Source organism: Balaenoptera physalus (genome assembly GCF_965194825.1).
Source record: "Balaenoptera physalus genome assembly, chromosome: 3".
Lineage (NCBI taxonomy): Eukaryota > Metazoa > Chordata > Mammalia > Artiodactyla > Balaenopteridae > Balaenoptera > Balaenoptera physalus.
In genome coordinates this window covers 9977532-9992585 of record NC_138890.1, presented here as the reverse complement: position 1 = coordinate 9992585, position 15054 = coordinate 9977532, and the positions used below count along the sequence as shown (strand labels likewise).

General features: G+C 57.9%; 1 protein-coding gene across 6 annotated transcripts; it reads right to left on the bottom strand.

The window, feature by feature from the left end:
- Positions 1 to 39: 39 nt before the first annotated feature.
- Positions 40 to 13803, bottom strand: TNPO2 (transportin 2). Of its 6 annotated transcripts, none has more exons than XR_014262354.1 (26): positions 13560 to 13803; positions 12154 to 12265; positions 11419 to 11494; positions 11187 to 11336; positions 10353 to 10459; positions 10131 to 10264; positions 9956 to 10037; positions 9750 to 9872; positions 9527 to 9645; positions 8536 to 8596; positions 8270 to 8435; positions 7898 to 8050; positions 6375 to 6600; positions 6000 to 6171; positions 5433 to 5519; positions 5247 to 5354; positions 4991 to 5149; positions 4377 to 4464; positions 4093 to 4191; positions 3422 to 3517; positions 2983 to 3088; positions 2591 to 2690; positions 2437 to 2511; positions 2193 to 2320; positions 1939 to 2109; positions 40 to 234 (listed from the first exon to the last, which is right to left on the bottom strand). XR_014262354.1 is itself a non-coding variant. In XM_082457462.1 (25 exons), the coding sequence occupies exons 2-24, from the start codon at positions 12250 to 12252 to the stop codon at positions 2213 to 2215; spliced, it is 2664 nt and encodes an 887-aa protein (XP_082313588.1). In that variant the 5' UTR covers positions 12253 to 12265; positions 13560 to 13803; the 3' UTR covers positions 40 to 234; positions 2193 to 2212. The 6 variants fall into 6 exon arrangements, 2 of the variants coding, with proteins under 2 accessions (XP_082313588.1, XP_082313587.1); XR_014262355.1 differs by having other exon boundaries at positions 2983 to 3058; positions 13560 to 13801; XR_014262356.1 differs by lacking the exon at positions 13560 to 13803 and adding an exon at positions 13216 to 13236.
- Between the last annotated feature and the right edge of the window lie 1251 nt (positions 13804 to 15054).

The window sequence follows — 15054 nt, the reverse complement described above, 5'->3', positions numbered from 1 at the left end:
CAAAGCCCAGGACACAAGAGGCCAGATGGAGACCAAGGGTTTCACAAGAAACTGATCTTTACTCAACAAAGTTCTACACAAGTGGAATCTCACGCCACCTTGGCGCCAGTCCCCAGCACAGCACGGTAACAAATGGACAGACCCTGGGAGCCCGCAGGAAGAAGAGGATGAGGGGGAAGGAGGGATGTGGGAACGAGAGGGACTGCAGATCGAGGCCAGTCAGGGTCCGCAGCCCTGCGCAGGGGAAAAGGTTGAGAAGCTGAAACTTCGTTGTGCAAAAATCAACCAAAAAATAAATTAAAAAATTAAATAGTTTTCTTAATTAAAAAAAAAAAAAAAGAAAATGAAAAAAGATAACTAGAACCAGGCTCCCCTTCCCTGAAGGTGGTTGGAGGCCCCCCATCCTGGATGGAGAAGGGGTTACCAATCCCATCAGACAGCCAATCCACACACCCCAAGACCCAGCAGAGGATGCTCCAAAGAACTGGAATTACCAGAAAATTAAATGGTATTTAATTTTTTTTTCTTTTCTTTTTTTTTTACAAATGGCTTCCAGAGACCTGCTGGAGTTTCACAGCGGGGGAACCAGCTGAGTTTATGGAATGTGCACCAAGTGCCCCTTGGAAGAGAGGTGGGGCCTGACCCTGTCTGACAGGAGACACAGGGCTGTGATGAGGGTGTGATCCAGTGCTCGAGAGGGATGCATGGAGCAGGCCCCAGAATGCAGGAATCCAGTCAAACCCCCAAAACCGCAAAAAGAGGCCCCCAGAGAAGTAGAAAGCAGGGAAGAGGAAAACAACATTAAGGGGGCTTCAAGGCTTGGTTTCAGTTTTGAGGCCAACTGGGAAGTAACTACACCCCCTCTCTCTAGGGGAGCCTCTCCCACTGTGACTGCATCCCCAACCAATCCCAGAAGTTTCCCTAGGATCACTACCCCAGTCTGGTGGGGTCTTGGGGCCTACTGGGAGCTGTGTTGATCAGGAAGTCCCAGGGCCAGAGTGGGGTAAGGGAATACACCACCCTTCCCTTCCTCCAAGCCTTCCGTTTCCCTCTTGCTGGCAAAGCATAAGCCTTTGTTTTCTATCACCATCAATTAAATGCCTCAGCCTTGGCCCTTGTGTTAAAACCCAGGCCTGGAAGAGGGCTCTCGGAAGCAGAGAAACGGACTGCCTTTGAAACAGACTTGCTTAAGGAGAGACACAGGGGTAGATGTCAGCAGCTCTGGCTGCCCCCAACTCTCCTCAGGGGGAAAAGGTTCCAGCCCAGCATCTTCGAAAGTCACTGGAGCACAGGGGAGGGAGAAAAGGGCGACCTCTGGCCAGCCCCGGCCACTTCGGTGGTCCCCACTCTTCTGGCTGGGACGGGACAAGGAGGGAGACACACTGGCTGAGGCTGCCACAGAGCTGGCAAGAAGTGTGCGGAGCAGGTCCAAAGCGTGTGCGTGCTGACTGGGCGGCCCCAAGGTGGCCGTCCTCTTCCCCCCCCGCCCCAGGGTCCCAGCGGAGATCCCCAACCCACCCAGCCCTCCCTAATCACCGCCAATTCCGGCAAAACAGCAGAAGCTTCTTAAACTCTAGATGCAGGTTACACGGAAGGCCTTACGAGTTAACTCAGGGGTTCACTAATTCTACTGTCTCCATGCAGTTGGGGAAATGGTGGGGCGGCTGGCCCAGCCTGGCTGGCTGCAGCGCCCGCACATGCGTGTAGCCACGTGTGTACGTGTGAGTGTACGTGTCTCTACAAGGACCCCCCTCCCCACCTGCTTTTCCCTTGCCTCATCCTAAGCCGGATTTGGTCGGCCGTGTTGATTCTTCCCTCCCACACGTGGCTGGCCCAAGTAGGCTGCCTGAGGTGACCCCAATTAGAGCAAGGGGCCCTTGCTGCCAAGAAGTCCCACCCCCCTCCCATTTATAGGATGAACGTGGAGGCCCCACCCACCTGCCCACCCGCTGACCGGCCTATGGCCGGGCATGGCAGGTAGATGGACGGGGAGGGCGTCTGGATTTGGGTCCCACTCACTCCTCCCTAACCCCCCTCGACCAGGGCACGGCGACTTCTGGACGCAGCGCGCTCCCCAGCAACCCCTCTGACGACGACGCAGACAGAAACCTGTGAGGAGAGGAGGGGGTCAGGGCCTGCGCCCCTTTGGCTCCCACAATAGCGCCAGCCCTCTCTGCACACGGCCTCCTCACCTGGCAGTCGCGGTACTCATCTAGACCCCGTAGAAGGCAGCTAGCCTCTCCTTAAGCAGCGGCGGGAACTGCTCTGAGAACTGCTGCCAGTTTTCCTCCCCAACTTGGTCTTTGAAGCCATGGAGAATCTGCAGCGAGGGAGGGGGTGAGGGGCGCCCCGGAGTGGAGCAAGATGAAGATGAACTGGGTCTCTCCCCACCCTGCCGCCTTCCGAGACTAGATCAGGGCCAAGCGGGAGCCCTACCTTATAAAACATGTCCCGAAGGTCATCCTTCGGGCTCACCCAGGAGGCTACAGCGTCGCAGAAGAAAATAAAGTCCTGAAACGTGACGGATCCCACGTGAGGGGCCGTCCAAGCCCAGCCCCAGCAACTTCCCTCAGAGCCCAGCTGCCCCAACCTGCACGACACCCCCGGGGTTGACGCCTATCATCATGCAGATGCCTCGGAAGGCCGAGTCCTTCTCCTCATTGTCCCTGATGTTCCTGAGGGATGTGCACCTGTGGGGAAGGTAAGCAGTGGGGAATCAGCCAGTGGGCCTGGGGCAGGGTGGACATCTGTGGGGGACAGCGGGGAGCGGCGGGCCAGTGGGTGGTGGGGTTGGGATGGGACATGTATCTGTGAGGCGTGGGGGAAGCAGGAGATCAGGGCTCGGTGGGGCTGGGTCGGGCATCCACGGGTGGGCAGGGTAGGGCTGGGCGGGCACAGGCGAGGGACTGGGTCGGGCCTGTCCCACCCTCCCCCCACCGCCCAGCCCACCGTACGGCAGGCCCCACACAGGTGGGCACACACCAAGGCCGGATGAACTGCTGCAGCATGGGTGCCACCTCCTGTGGGCACACGTAGCCCAGGCGGCCGATGGTGATGGCTGGAATGGCAGAGGGACTCGTCAGGCGACCTGCAACCCCGAGCGGCCCCGGTACGTGGCAGGGCCTCTAGCGTGAGACACCAGCCCCGCCCCACGGGCCCCAAGAGAATAGCTCCTGCTAGCTCCCTGGGCCCCCAAGCTTGGCCCGGTCAGGGTCTCCTCCCCACCCCACTTGGGTCTCTCCCAGGTCTCCCCCGAGGCCAACATCTTTCTTAGGCCTCCTCCCATAGCCCCATTCCAGGCCCTTCCAGTCACCCTCCCTGGTTCTTTCCCAAGGCCTCTTGTCAGCTACCCTCCCAGCCAGGATACCCCACCTCCAGGAGGCGGGCAAGGGGGTGGCAAGGGCCCAGGCCTGGGGCCCACCTGTGTTTTCCAGCAGCGTCTTGGGCGTGTTGGGCCGGTTAATGATCTCCACCAGGTTGTTGAGGACCATCTGCACGTAGGGCTGCATCTCTGCCCCTGGGGGACAGGCCAGTCAGAGCCCCACACAGCCCACACCACCCACACTGACCCTAGTTGTATCCAGACACTGGCCAACCAGTGAGGGAGCAAGCAACCTTCTCCGGCTATCTGCTGCCCAGGGTCCATGGCCAACCAGAGACAGACCCACACCCTCCCAACACCAGAAGCTTCCCTGGCGTCACTGCTGGACACCAGGGTGAGACCACACTACCCAGCCTCTCTGTGGGGTTAGGCAGAGAGCAGAGAAGCAGTCACAGTCTCCCAACCAATCCCAGGGGGCCTTTCAGCCAATTGCTTGGAGGGGAGGGAGGTGACAAGTAGTCCAATAAGTACAGGCCTCCTGTCCTGTGCCTCTTTGGAGAAGCCAATTACAAATGGCCTTTCAGCCGTTTGTCCCCATCTCGGATGAAAACGCTCAGAGGTGTCCCCTTGTCCCTGGCCAACTGGAGCCTTCCTCAAGGAGCACCAGGGCCCTCTAGAGGGAACCTGTCAGTCAGAGCCAGTCTCCTGCCCCCAGGCTGGGAACAAGCCAATGGGGAGGGACAGGGCCTGCCCAGCTGTGGGGCACTTACCCATCTGCATGCAGATCTCGCCAATGGCCCAGGTGGCATTGTTGCAGACAGAGATGAACTCGGGGTTCAGGTTGGTGCCCAGGATGGGCATGAACTCAGCTGGTAGGGAGAAAGAAGGATGCTGAGCAGGAGGGCCAGCCAGGGTAAGCTTCGGAAACTTGCGGGGCAGGCCCCATCAGACAGTACGAATACACCCCAGTTCGGTCACAGTCCTCCCAGGTCATCTCTCCATCACTTGAGGCCAGGGCTGGGGTCATGGGGTAAGGACGAAATGGGGGTCGTACCGATACAGGGCTTGACATGGATGAAGCAGGCTTTCGTGAGGTCTCCCAGGAGGGCGAAGGAGCTCTGCCGGACCTCAGGCATCGAGTCCTGGGGGTTGGAGCAGGGTCAGCGTGGCCGGGCTCCCCTTCCCCCAAACAGCCGGGATCCCAGCTAACCCCTCAGAGCAGGGCAGCTAAGGGAACAGTTCCTGGAGCATGACCTGACCCTGCCACTTCCCAGTGCCAAGGCTGCAGGCCCCATCCGTACATCTGGGACTCAGGGGGCATGTGAACGAGAATGCCCAGCTCAGGGTACCACTATAGAAGAGAGCACTTGGAACTGCTGCCCATCCTCAATACGCTGGGGGATAGGGGCGCGGTATTGGAGGGGCTTGTGCTTTCACATTTCCTATTTTCTACTTTTTAATTTCCTACATTGTTGGGTTTTTCAATGAGATTTTACATGTCTTATTTGAATCACTTTTAAAAATAATTACAAGCTTTTTTTTTTAATAGGTCCTTTCTCCCTGATGTCCTCAGGGCATAACCAAGGCCCTGAGTCCACCCAAGGCAGCCCACAAAGGCTGCTGGGTGTCACCATTGTCCACTTAGAGGCCTGCGAGGGGCCCACCCACCTGCATGCACTGAAAGAGCAGTGTCATGATGTTGCTGCGGGCTACCAGCTGCTCCACGTGCCCGCCCAGGCCCTCAGCCAGGCCGCTGAGCAGGTCTAGCGCCACGATCATGAAGTCCTTGTCGGGGGCCTCGTACTGCTCAGGGTGCTGGGTGTACATCTGGGCACAGAAGGGGGCAGGCAGGTGAGGGGAGTGGGCCCAGGCTGGGGTAGCAGCAGAGGAGCGGGTGGTGGGGTGGTGGTGGAGGGAGGCTCACCATGGCCTGGGCCAGCGTCTTCTGCACCAGGGTAACGCAGCGCTGGTAGACGGGCTCGCAGTAGGGCAGGAAGCCACTCTGCAGGGCGGTGGCCACTGATGACAGGCACTGGAGGGGAGGAGGGCAGGAGAGGTGAGCTCAGGTGGGTGGGACGGAGCCTCGGGAGAGGGCCTGGAGCTCACCCACCTCCAGCAGAGGGAAGAGGTCCTTGTCTTCATCCTTGAGCTCGTTCCACTTCTGGATCAGCGGAGGCATCAGCTTCTGGATGTATTCCTGGAAGGGGAGCAGGAAGTTGGGGCTCCCTGGGTATGGGTGGTGGCCTGGGAACCAGCAGGGCTCCCTGTGACTCAGAGGTGCCCGTCATCTGAGCAATGAGGTCTAGGCTCCTCGCTTTGGTTCATGGGGCCCTGCGAGGCCTCGCCATCCAGCCAGACCTCCAGGCCCTTCTAGTTCACTCCCTTCTCACCCATCCCGAGCCCCACCCCCACCCCCCTCCTGCCCCTCGGAGCCTGAGTCAGCGCTTCCTGCTTCCCGCAGGCCCCTGAGCTCCCCCGGCACAGCACTTACCACGCTGTCTCATAACTGTCTGTCTCCCCCACTAGACTGGGAGCAGGGCGAGGGCTGGGGCCGGGTCTGTCTGTCTGCCTGTCGAGGTCATGGCCACGTCCCTGGCGTGCGACACGGGTCGCCGCCAGGTCACCGGATGCCAAGGGGCACAGGGATCGGGAGGAGGGAGCCGCTGTGGGGTCTCACCGGCTGGTTGAGGTGGTGGCCCACAGAGTCGGCCAGGGTGCCGATGGCATCGTAGAGGATGAGCAGGTTCTTGTGCTGGTACTTGCCGAAGGCAAAAACGAGGGTGTCCAGGATGTAGCTGAGGTAAGGCACCAGCTCCGTGCAGGCCTCCTCCTCCAGGGTGGCGAAGGCACTGGAAGGGGGGAGGGGTTTAGCAGGCAGCCACAGGCGGGGCTGGGCTCTGAGTGGGGTCAGGGAGGGTGCGCTCGGGATCAGCCAGTACGAATACGTGAGAAATCAGCACAATGTCAGGGGTCATGAGTGTCATCACTTCCCAGAGAGCAGCCAGTGGGGCCGGGTGAGGTGAGGGCTGTGGGGGCAGGGGTCGAGGGTCACCTGCAGGCCGCCTCCTGTACCCTCTTGTTGCCATCCAGGATGCGCTTGAGCAGCTCCGTCATCAGAGGCTTGAGGTGCATGTCAGGGGGCTGGCTGACCACCCAGTGGGCATAGCGGCTCAGGGTCCAGCAGGCGATGGAGCGGACCAGGGCCTTCTTGTCCGATAAGCACTGAATGAGGTGCGGGATCAGCTCTGGCAGGTAGGGCACCATGCCCTGCATGCAGCCTGCAAGGAGCCAGCACAGAGGCAAGGCTGAGCCCAACTGGGCCGGGCCACATCCACCCTCCTGGGGAGAGGATCAGCCGCACCTGACAGATGGGGAAACTGAGGCTTGGAGGTTAAGTAACTGGCTCAGAGTCACAGAGCCAGTGAAAGGCAGGGTGGGGATGGGAAACAGCATCAGAGCAAGACTTTCCATCAGCTCCACCCCATTGCAGGGCTTGTGATGTTTTTACCTGGTCACTAGTTCATTCATAGATGGCCAGGCTGCACACTGACTTGGGCTTTACGGGCAGTAACAACCCAGATGGACAGAAAGGACCTTTCCTTGGAAACCTTTCTTGGATGTTTGTGATTTTTTTCTACTTTATATCTTCTCTTTTTAAAAACCCTTAACCGTGTCTCTCTTTTCATTACAGAACACAGATAATAAATAGCACACCCTCTGAAAATCCCAAGCCCTGAGATCTATTTTTACCACCTTAGGGTCAGTTCCTTGAGATCTTTTCCCATTATATATGCAGAACACTTCACATAGTCTATTAACATACATATGTGCATTGTGTAACATGTTATGTGTCCTGTTAACGTAAGACACATTACTTATTAACTGAGGAAACATTTCCTTAGACAACTCTGAAAAGCTCTCCAGGGTGAGGGCTCCTGCTGCCCTCTCTGCTTGTTCTAGCAGGCCTGGATGCTGAGGGGGTCGTGTGTGATGCCTGTAACAGTTCTGCAAAGCCCTCTGGTAGTTCACGCTGTACACCCCATCCATCGGGACAAGGGGAACCTGGAAACCGTGTCAATACAGCACAAGCACACCGTGTGAAGTTTAAGGAAATACCGCTGCACACTTCTGATTCTGGCAGGCCAGCCTCGCAGCCAGAGCAGGTTTGAGGCCCAGCTTCACTCTGGGTGACGAGGGAAGTGCCGTTACTTCTCTCTGCACCTTAGTTCCCCCATCTAAGAAACCCACCTCCTCAGGTGGTAGTGAGCCCGCAGGACAGGGCTGCCTGCTGTGGGGCAAGCACTGCGGAAGTGCCTGTTCTTATCATTGTTGCTGTAAGTATGCTTACGGCCTGTCCATGAGAATTAAGGAGAGAGCTTGCTTTCGGGGGTCCCTTTCAGGCCCACGGGCTGAAGGGAACATTCAAATACCAGAGCTGTTTGGAGTGGGGTGAGCAGGCCTCTGGAGAGAACCTGGGGATGGCGTCACCCCGCACAAGCCTGCCTGGGCCAGTTCCAGTCTCACACCAGTGTGAGGATCAGAGGTCAGGCGCAGCCAGGCTGGCAGGTCACTTACCCTCAGCAATGGCGCCCAGCACCAGGATGCCCGACTCCTTGACCACCCACTCGGGGTGGAAGAGGAGGCCCTTGAGCAGGGGGAGTAGGTGGGGCAGCAGTTCCTCCCGGAAGACGTTAGCCAGGACGTCCAGTGCAGCCGCCGAGCACTTCCCTGGGGTGGGAGGGGAAATGGGGGGGAGGAGGGGCGGCAGGCTCAGGGAGGCACATCAGGCAGGCCACCAGCCCTCCTCTCTGTACCCCCCGGGATCAGAGACCATGAGTAGAATCTTCATGATTTGCTCCGTATAGGCTTCTGATTACATCCTGAGAGGGGAGCCCAGGGCTTGCTGCCCCCTACTTGCCCCTTCTCACCCCAGGCCAGGCCACTTACTCAGATTCCAGTCGGACAAAGCATCATCGTCATCATCATCCTCTGCATCCTCAGAGCCATCAGGCCGCTCAGCCTCATGGGGCAGCGTCACCGTGCGTGACTTATGGAAACGTGGCTTGATATCCTGCTCGCTGTCGGGGACGGCCTCATCCTCCTCCACATCCCCCTGTGGAGCCAGGCAGATGGCTAAGCACCACAGAGGCCCCCATACCCAGTGCTCCAGCCTTCATCCACCTGCCTGTGCCTGGTGGTCAGCCCTAACTAACCTTGAGCAGGATGATGTCGATTTCTGAGTACTTCATCCCGTTTACCAGGATAGGGATCAACCTGTTGGAAGACAGGCTGTTAATCAGGATGCAGGGGCCCCAGAGGGGGCTTACAGCCTGGGGAAGAGGGAAGCAGAGGTGAGGGGAGGAGGTCAGGGAGCCAAGGAGCAGACTGTACACGCTGCTCCTGCTTCTCCTACACCCATTCATTTCCCTTAGCGGGTACTATCTCAGCCGAGTCTCAGCCACTGTGACTGGGTCAGAGCTGACACTACTCCTAGCTCCACAGGAAGGCTCTGGACCCAGACCCCTGGCCACTCAGTGAATTCCCGACCCCTGAATACACTGAGAAGCTTGGAACAGTGCCTGACCCCTAGCACACCATAAAGCAGGGACATGTGGCCCTGTCACCAGGCACTTCCCTAGGATGTGGCCTGGTTAGGGGACCAAACAGGCAGAGCAGCCTGCCCCCTCAGCTAGAGCCTATGCACCTCGGGATCGGAGATTTTGGTTACAGCCCTCACTGACTCGGGGATAGAAAAGTGATCCAAGTTGGTCAAGGAGGATCAGCCCTAGGACTTTTGCGGAGATACTGGTTGAGAGAGCATTTCTTTACTCTGAGGCTCCTGAGCTGGAAGGCTGCAGAAGGCCACAGTACTACGACGAGGGAAGGCTGTGCCTGAGAACAAAGTCAACATAGAGGAAGTAGATCTGAGACCAGACAGACGCCTTTCACATCCTTTGAGCACCTGGATCCAGCTATGCCCAAAGCCTCTGTTGACTCTTCACTTTTTTCCACCTATAACAACCTAATTTTTAAGTCATTAAAGCTACATACTTATCGTTTGCAAAATAAACGTGCACAGGAATAAAAGTAAACCGAGATACAAGATGTGGACTGAGGCTAGCGCAGGAGCTGACCAGAAGGAGAGGCATAGGCATGGCAAGGGGTGGAGGCTGGGGTGGGACAGAGGGCAGAAGCAGCACTCACTGGACCAGGTGGGAAGCCAGGACTTCCTTGCAGATGGGCTGCTCGGCCAGTGTCAGCCAGAACTCGCAGGCCTCAAGGGCCACGTTCTCATCGTGGTCCTGGGTCCTCTGCAGCATGTACTGGGGTGGGATGGGAGAAAGGCTAAGGCCCGGCCCGGCTAGGGGTGGCTCCCCACCTGCCTCCCACCCCTGAGCGCACACGCGGGCTGGCCCTGCAGGCGCACCTGGATAATGCTGTGCATGTGGGGGATGAGCCTGTCGATGCGCACTTCCAGCAGCATCACCAGTGCACGGCACACGTTCTTCCGCACCTCAGGGTCATCATCCACAGCCAGGGCGAACAGATGCTGCAGGGAAGCCGGGGTCAGCTGCGGCTGGGCCCTTGGCCCTCGGCCCTCCCCCTGCTCCCCTCCCCAGCCCAGTGGCCCACCTCGATGAAGGTGTCGATGTTGTCCATCAGTGCCTGGGCCCGGTCCATGATAAACTGATTCACACAGGCGATGGCATGGGACCTGGCAGGGGGCAGGCAGCACATGGGTCACCCCTGACCCCACCCGTCCCAACTGCTCCAGGCCCCCTGCAGACCCCTGGGGAGCCGCACCCACCGGATCTTGGGGCTGCAGTGCTTGAAGAACTGTAGGAACTTGGGAATCATGATGTTGAGGGGCCTGTTGAGGGCATCGCTGTCCAGAAGTTCGGATGAGTCTTCGCAGATCTTCTGCAGGGCTCCGAAGGCTCCCTGAGTGGAGGGGAGCAGGCACACGGGTGTGGGTCCCGGTCTGGCCCCAGCTCCCGCTTAGGCAGGCAGGCCATGGCTCGTCCCCTACCTCACAAGTGTTGTAATCCTCCGAGTTGAGTAGGTTGCACAGCTGGGGCAGCAGCTCGGGCCACATCTGCAGCTCGCCCTTGGAAGCGATGGTGGTGATGAGAATGCCTGGGGCGGCCAGGAAAGGACGCTGCCTCAGGCTGGGTGCGGGCCTGCCTGGCGCCCCAGCCCTCCTTGCTGCTCACTCACTCCAGCACACACACTTTCTGTGCGCTACCCCCCTGTAACCCTACACACTCTTTGAGATCCTCTGAGTCTTACTGTGAGCCAGCCCTGTTTCAGGCCCTGGGATGCAGCACAGAACTAAACACAAAATCCCTGCCCTTAGGACCTGACTATCTAGTGAGGGAGGCTGTGAGGTAAAGATAAATCAGCAAAAGACCTGGGCAGCTAGATGCCAAGAGATAAGGGAGGAAATAAAGCAGAGAAGATGGTTAGCAAGTGCTGAGAATGAGGGTAGCAATTTTTAATTGGGTGGCTAGAGAAGGCCTTACTAGATGACTCCTTGATATCTGAGCAAAGACCTGAGGAGGTGAGGGAGAAGCCATCTAGGTTCTGTTCTCAGAAGTGAGAACAGCTGTTTCAGGAGGGAATGGTTCAGAGCATGGACCTGACCTAGTCACTTCTGAGCTCTGCTACTTGCCAGGCAAATCCCTTAACATCTATGTGCCTCAGTTTTCTCATCTGTAAAATGGCAGTAATAACAGTACTACACTACCATCCACGGTGCTGGAACATTCAGTGAATCAATATCCTTAACACACTGAGAAGTTTCTTGGCCAAGAGTGACAGCTCAGGGCATCGTCACAGGCTGACTCCCGCTGCACCCTCTTACCTATGGTGGCCCGGATGAGCGAGGAGGCATCACCGATGTTGTTGAGACATTCCTGTTTGATGAAGTCGGCCACAGGTGGTGGAAAGCTCTGGTAGTGTGCCTTCACGTTGTTCTTGAGGATAAGGCCACTGAGAGAGCGAGTTGGCTCATCTGGGGGAAGAGGGCTGAGGCTTAGGGAACCACAAGGGAGAAAGTGGGGTCAGGCTTGTGTGGAGGGGCACCAAGGGCATACCTTCCGACTTGAGTCTGGTCAGGACGAATATCAGGTAGTTGTTGAAGTCGGGAAACTGGTTCAGTTGTTTGAGTTTCTGCTAGGTTGTTAAGGGTCTTGGGAGACAGACGTCTTCCCCAGGCAGAGCCCCCTTACTGCCATATAGCTGATACTACTTCTGACTATGGGGACCAGGCAACCAGCTCCTGGAACCCCATCTGTCAACCCCCATGCCCAGAATAACACAGCATTTCAGGCACATGAGATTCATACAGCGGGTGGGGGAGCATGCCTAAGCTTCCCACCACTCCTGAAGATCTGGCCAGAGCAGGAGAGGGTTAGCAAACTCAGCTCTCTAGGAAGTTAGCAGCTCCACTCACTAGCAATCCAATGTTACATGCTTTTTTTTAAAACAAAAAAGAAGGGAACTCACACTTTGAAGTGAAACTTACTAATGGTTTAAATAATTTAAAAGTTTAACTTATAGCATTTTAAATGACCAATTGAAAAAAGGAAATTTTACCCATGAAACTCAACTAAAGCCAAGCGCCAGCTAAAAGTGTCCCCTTCTCCTGCCGGGCCACATTTCCTCTGGGAATGGGACCCAAGAATCCTAATCCTTAATTCTCTGCCAAGGCCTGCTCCTGCCACAGCAGAAAGAGTCTAAGAATTAGGGAGTAGACCCCTTCCTCTCTGGCCTTCAGGAGCTGCAGATGTCTGCCCCGTCCCCCCAGACCCGGAAGGAAGGAAGGATACATCCTGCACGATGCGCTGCGTGGCTGTGTTGGGCGACTGCGAGTCTTTGAGCAGCTGCAGGACCTGCTGCAGGCCCTGCTCGTCTGGCTGCCAGTCCATGGCGCAAGGTGAACTGCGGGGGTAGGGGCCAGGGTCAGCGCTGGATCCCAGGGGCTCCGTGTGAGTCCCAGGCTGAGCCCCCGCAGAGGTGGTGGCGGCAGTAGCAGGGCGGGAGCGTCCTCGGCGGACAGGGGGAGGCCGCCGATCCACGCCCGCCCAAGTGCGGGGTCCCCGCCAGCTGCGCCATCCACGGCCGCGCAGTCGCGGGCTCGGGAGCGCGGGCGGGGGTATGTGGAAGCGGGCCATGCGAGGTGGCGACGGGACCCGGCGGATCCTCATCCCACCCAACACTGGGCCTTCATCCCACCGCGGCCCATGCCGCCGCCCTCGGCTGCGGACCCTAAGGCTTCCACTTCCCTCGAAGCCGCTAGGCGAGGGCCCAGCCACCTCCCCATCCAGGGGCCCTGCCCCAGAACACGATAGCGCCCCAGCCCCCGTGGTCTCTCCCGTGCCGGCACGCAGTCCAGCGATTCCCCCTAATCAGACCCAAAGCACTCTCCAGACAGGTCCCTGATGCCTCTCCGCAGGAGAGTCAACCAAGTCCACCTATCCGGCGACAGAAGGCCCCTGGACGGGTCCCTGTCGCTTCCTCAATCAGGTCTGGCAAAGCCTCCCCCCACAGCGCTCCAACCCCCCGCCCCAGTCAGCAGCATTAACTCCCGCTGACGGGTCACTGCTGCTTCCCCCAATCAAGTTCGACCAAGCCTCCCACCACCTCGAACCGAAAACCCTCTTCGTCCGGTCCCTGCGGCTCCCCACAATTAGACCTGGCCGAACACCCCCCGGGGCATTTCCTCCAACTGATCCCAGCGACGCCTCGCAGTCAGACCCAGAAAAGCCCTCCAGGCCCAAGTCTGAAGCCCTTTCCCTATCAGGGTCCAACAAGCAACCCCCCAACTTTTCAGTGCGGCCTCCCCCAGTCAGACCCAACCATGCCCCATCGAAACAGCCCCCTACACACACCCGATCCTCGCGACGTCCCCCAATCTGTCCCTAAGCAGTCCCCATACGAGTCCCCCAATCAGAGCCCCTCCAGCCTGACCCCAGCCGCCCCACTGGCCCGATTCTCGCGGCACCGGGACCTGGCCCGGTTCCGAGGCCCCACCCCCTAAGCCCGGCTCGGTTCCCCCCTCCCCCGCCCCGGCCCATTCTCGCTGCCTCCTCAATCGGGCCCAACCGGGTTCTCGGCCTTTCTCGGTCAGGCGCGGCCCCGACGCCCGGGCCGCGCGCCGCGCAGGCCTGAAGCCCTGCGGGGGTCGACGCAAGCCGGGGCCCAGCCGGTTAGGGTCCGAGTGAGGCTCACTTACCCGGCCTCGGGCAGCAGCAGCAGGGCCTTAAGCCGCGGCTTCTCCTGAGACTCGCGAGGAAGGAGGGAGCCAAAGAGAGGGAGCAAAAAAAAAAAAAGGAAAAAAAAAAAACGCGGCCGTATATGAACCGCAGAGGCTTCCGTACGCCGTTCAAACTGGCCTAGAAGAGCCAATCAGGAGAAGCAGCCGTCACACGTGGCCTGGCACCGGGAGACCTAGGCCCCGCGAGACCTAGGCCCCGCGGAGGCCGGGTCACGTGACCGAAGAGATGAATGCTCTCTAGGCCTCTCTGGCCGGCCGGTCCTCCCACCATCTCGTTTTCTCAGCCTGTCTCACACTGGCCTGACAGGAGCTCTTTTCTGGAACTAGGAGTTTGGTGGCGCGTGGGACTTTTTGGTGTATGGTGGACCCGGAAACCCTTCAGTCAGAGCCACCTGCGCCTTTGTCACCGCCCTCCTCTCAGAATTGAGCTGTGCCTTCCTCCCTCCATCCAGACGGTACTTGGGAGGAGTACATGTGCGTGCAGAGAAAGAGTGGAGGGGACTGAGCCTGGGATGGACATTATACCCGAGACAAAGGAGGGAAAGCCAGACAAAGGGAGTGCCTGAGACGGGCTGGGTTCCTGAAGAAGCCTCTGCCATATTTTGCGTTATTTATTTTTCAGTACTGTTTGACAACTTTTAAAAGGATATGGGGAAAAAAAACCCACGAGGATATAAAATTTTAAACGAAATGAACTAATAAAATAAACGCTAGAGCAAAAGGCCTATCTCCTTTCGATCCCTGAGGCTGAATGAAGTGAAACAGTTAAGGAAATTTAGGTAAGGGAAGGAAGATGAAAAAAGACATTCCGTGATTCTTGCGCCGTCTGAGGACAAAGTAGGGCACCCCTTTTCTTAAGAGTAAAGTGGAGTAGGGAGGAGCATGAGCGTCCCCGTTCCCCCCTCCCCACGTCTCCGCCCTCCTGACAAATTTGGGCGACCTTCTGCCCCTCGGAGTTTTAGTTTCCCCATTTGTCGAATGGGTATAAGAATAGTTTGCTGGGTTAGAGATAATCCAAGTTAAGCATTACAAGACCTGCAGTAAATTGTTCAAAAACGTGGCTTTTACTCCGAGGCTCAAGGCCGTCCTTTTACTCTATTTGGCCCCTCCCTAAACCAATATTTACTGAATTTACTGAATCAACTAGGGCTCTAATCCCAAAGAACAACCCAGCCCTGCCCTGAGGGACGTTTTGGTCTCGGGAGAGGCACAGGTCAATTCTTGCCCCAGCCTGGAGGAGGGGGACAGTTTTCTCAGTCCACTTGCCATTGGCAAAGTCAGTCCTGGCTCCGTTCATTCATGAAAAACAGGTACCTAAGGCCTCTCTTGCCGAATACTGGGGCCGCCAGGGTTTTGGGAAGGGTCAGCTGGCGCCAAACTCCACTTCAGGAGTTGGGAATCCCTAAAGTAGCAGACCGGATTCCCACCTCAGCCGGCTCCGCTAGACAGGAAA

What these genes read in the sequence shown, in the direction of transcription:
- TNPO2 (XM_082457461.1), bottom strand. Translation starts at nt 12,531, where the DNA reads ATGAGGATCCGCCGGGTCCCGTCGCCACCTCGCATGGCCCGCTTCCAC. An exon ending in GACGCTGCTGGAAAACACAG is followed by an intron (nt 3,089 to 3,421) that starts GTGGGCCCCAGG and finishes TCGGGGTTGCAG; the next exon opens with GTCGCCTGACGAGTCCCTCT. An exon ending in ACCCCGGGGGTGTCGTGCAG is followed by an intron (nt 2,512 to 2,590) that starts GTTGGGGCAGCT and finishes GTCACGTTTCAG; the next exon opens with GACTTTATTTTCTTCTGCGA.